Source organism: Austrofundulus limnaeus, unplaced genomic scaffold, assembly GCF_001266775.1.
Source record: "Austrofundulus limnaeus strain Quisiro unplaced genomic scaffold, Austrofundulus_limnaeus-1.0 Scaffold1284, whole genome shotgun sequence".
In the NCBI taxonomy this organism is placed as follows: Eukaryota; Metazoa; Chordata; class Actinopteri; order Cyprinodontiformes; family Rivulidae; genus Austrofundulus; species Austrofundulus limnaeus.
Genome location: NW_013953686.1, coordinates 33,296 through 37,186, shown reverse-complemented (window position 1 = coordinate 37,186; position 3,891 = coordinate 33,296). Strand labels below are relative to the sequence as shown.

General features: G+C 42.0%; 1 protein-coding gene across 1 annotated transcript in view; it reads left to right on the top strand.

The window, feature by feature from the left end:
* Positions 1-3,891, top strand: part of LOC106534850 (lipid phosphate phosphatase-related protein type 4) — a 67,741-nt gene that overhangs the window by 47,495 nt on the left and 16,355 nt on the right. Inside the window, exon 9 of the mRNA XM_014031619.1 lies at positions 2,615-3,230. Within this exon, the coding sequence (XP_013887073.1) occupies positions 2,615-3,230 (616 nt within the window). The remainder of the gene's footprint in view (positions 1-2,614; positions 3,231-3,891) is intronic.

Sequence of the window (3,891 nt, the reverse complement as noted above, 5' to 3'; positions counted from 1 at the left end):
AGCTTCAGGAATCTTTTGCAGGTGTTTAGAGTTAATTTGTTGATTCAGATGATTAGATTAATAAATCATTTAGAGAACCTTTATCACAATATGCTAATTTTTTGAGAAGGACCTGTAATCCTACAACTGCCGATTGCTGGGGATGGGATTTCCTGAAACAGACCTTTGGCTCCTGGTGTGAAAATGAAAAAGTTGTTGAGGATTGCTAGTTCAGCTGCTTCTTTGTCTTTTTCTTTTGTTTGTTGTAGATTTTTCATTAAAGAAGCATCAATAAAGTAATTTTAAAACTGTTTATTGGAAAACCGAGGCGATGCATTCTGGGTACATGACTGATATGATTTGTGATGGGAAACGAAAACAGGGATTACAGGAAACTATCTTCCCTTCAAAATAAGAGCTTGGATTTTAAAGCTTTCCATGTAGTTGCTCCAGTTGACCACTAGATGTCAGTCTTCATCAGCATAACATCTTTAAATCATTTCTGAGTCTCTAACACCATTTATTCGACCAATTATGTCAAGTATTGAGCTCCAGTGTTTAAACTTTATTATTATTTTTAAATGGAGCTCTGATAGTGAAGTAAAAATAAATCAATACATACAAAATTTTAGTATGGATTACAAATGTTAACTGTTTTAGCTGGGACAGGGAGTTCTAAACATTGCCTTCCTGCTGCGTAAGCAGACACAAAGCATTGTGGGAAATCAGAACCGTGACCCAAAGCAACAGTCAGCAGGATGTATACCTTCACAATAAGAGTGTTTATCTGGGAGGGGTGCTGTTGGATAGATCACATGTGTTGTGATTCATTGACAGTCATACCTTCTGCTGTTCAACATAATGATGACTGGTAGATAATTTGTTATTAGTAGTACTGCTTTTTAATTTTAGAAAGTGCAAATCTGCTTATGAATTATAAAAATTAGCAAGACCGCTAAAGAGCAAACGAAATATTTAGGTCCGCAATTAGCGGATTTGTGCTTTAGAGGGCTGATGCCCACCACTGCACTTAACAGTCATGGTTTTGATGTGTGCCTGGAGAAAACCCACACATGCACGGAGAGAATATGCAAACTCTACCCAGGAAGGTCCCTGGGCCAGGACTTGATCCAGCGACCTTCTTGCTGAGAGGCATCAGCTCTACAAACTGAGCCACTGTGCATTAATTCATTCTCTCACTGGTCTGCAACTGCAGGAGACATGTTGGCTTATAGCCCTGTCACTTGAATTTTGTACATTTAAACAATCAGTGAAACAAAATTCCTCTCAAAATACAATAGTCAGTCATCACAGGYGTCTCCAACTTTTTATATAAGTGGTATGGCTGTATACTGAGCTCTCCTCTGACAGCTAACACTACCTAAAATCAAAGAGAATGATAAATTATAAATATTAGAAACAGGTTTAACTCTGTCTGTCTTTATTTTTAAAGTGTACTCTTGTTTTTTTTTTTTGATGATCATCAAAAAAAAAAAATAAAAATAAAAATAAAGTGTACTCTTGTAAAATGATTCACAAACTTGACAGCAGCTGCCAAGGTGAAGACAAAGTAGGTGGAGGTGGGCAACAAAACAAGTGCACTAAAAACGGCTGTGATTTTCTAAAGTTGGATGTTCAATATGTGGACACAGCTCACAGGTTACTTATCTCCAACTCACAGAATTCAGAAAGACTGTAACCTTTGAGTGTTTTCTATCAGGTTACAGGTGGAGGTCGACGTGAGCAAATACCAGTGACAAACAGAGACTGAGACAGATTATACAAAAGGTAAGTGATTTTATTCATGCAGGTGCTGGGGTCTGGGGACGGGACCTGAAACAGAGGTTTTTGCAGAGGTGAGTATGTGAAAGTTTTCCAGTAATGGTTCTTAGCAGGTAAGTAATTCAGATGGTTTCTTACGGGCTGGAGAAGGAGATGGTCCAAAAGGTGGAGATCCAAAGGTGAGTATTTACAGGTGAGGAATTATTTACCGTGATTTGTGGGAGGCAGCGCATGAAATGAGTGGCTCTGGTTCCAAGGCAATTGGCAAAACGTGCTGGAGGTCGYYTTCTGTAAACAGGTAAGTAAAATACAAAGGTAAGATAAACTCTAGGAGAGACRACAGGTAGCAGGCTGAGCTCATACCAAAATGAGGCGATGCTTCAGCGATGAGATGATCCTCAGCACAGCCTTAAGAAGCCTGGAGCTAGATGAGCCAAACTCCATGCAGGTGTGGGTAATCAGCGCTACTTCCAATCAGGGAGGCAGGGGGTGAAAATACCAAAATGCCTCATTTTCTTACATTTTTTAATTATTTTTTTTGAGTCTCCAACTAGTTTTGAATAGTCWCACCACAGTGAAACACCACTCTCTGCTCATGTATCATTAATGTAATAGATTATTGACAGTTTATACATCATAGACCARAGACGCACAAGACCAGTCCAGATTTTCTTTGCTCTAAGTCAGAAGTCAGGTTGTATCACATCAAAGAACATTTTCCTTTGCCTTAATTAAAACTATATCCCAAACTAGACTCATCCTTCAGTCCAGCAGTAGTACTGTACAATGTACAGTCTGGTTTGACTGCATGTGTGAAAACGGCACTCACTTCTTTTTTCTTGTGTCATTTTAGGTCTCATGGAGGTTCTTCAATGGAAGAGGGACGGATTCCACGGCGACATGCTGCCATCCATGCCTCCATGGACTCAACGCGCTCCAAACAGCTGCTCAGCCAGTGGAAGAACAAGAACGACAACAGGAAGATGTCTCTGCAGGTGATGGATGGAATAAGACCACCGTCTTCTTCATCYCCTCAGAGGAACGTGGAGCTACGCTGCTCCTCTGAACCATCTGCCATGGGTTTAGAGGCAGAGTTGCGTGGTGGGGCACACATGGCTTCAGCTTTAGGACAGGAGGCGGAGCTGCGTGCTGGGGCCCACATTCCTGCTCAGTACATGAAGCTAGCAGCTAGCTCTATACCCATAAACAGTCATAATCACCTGGGACATAACGGCAGCTCCGGTATGGCTGCTGGTGCCAGAGTTTCCATCCAACCTCGACCTGGATCGTCACAGCTAGTTCACATTCCTGAGGAGGAAAATCCTAACAGCAAGGACCAAGAGAGTGAGTCCGAGGACAGCATGATGGACGGAGGAGGGTCYGTGAGGGAGAAATGGCTGAGAGTGGCTGAGAAGACCACCCTACCCTGCCGACCTCTCAGTGCTGGAGGACAACCTCGCCTCATGCAGGTTAAAGTCATTAAAGTCATTTTAGATTGATCTGCTTTAGCATTCTAARTATATCTGGGTGTTGTGTGTGGGTTTTAGAATTAGAATATGAAAAACGTTGTCTGTTTAATATTCAACTGCAGTGCCTGGTAAAGGCAAAGATTATACAACAACCCTAAAACTATGCTACATCCATGTGTACATACATATTCATCAAACTAATATATTCAAGCATGCATACCTGCCTGCCTGCCTACATACCCACTTACCTACCTATCTACCTACCTACCTACCTACCTACCCTGTTGTACCTACCTACCTACCTACCTACATACCTACCTATCTACCCTGTTGTACCTACCTACATTCCTACCTACCTACCTACCTACCTACCTACCCTGTTGTACTTACCTACCCTGTTGTACTTACCTACCCTGTTGTACCTACTACCTACCTACCTACCTACCTACCTACCTACCTGCCAACCTACCCTGTTGTACCTACCTACCCTGTTGTACCTACCTACCTACCTACCTACCCTGTTGTACTTACCTACCTACCTACCTACATACCCTGTTGTACTTACCTACCTACCTACCTACCTACCTGCCAACATACCCTGTTGTACCTACCTACCCTGTTGTACCTACCTACCTACCTACCTACATACCCTGTTGTACTT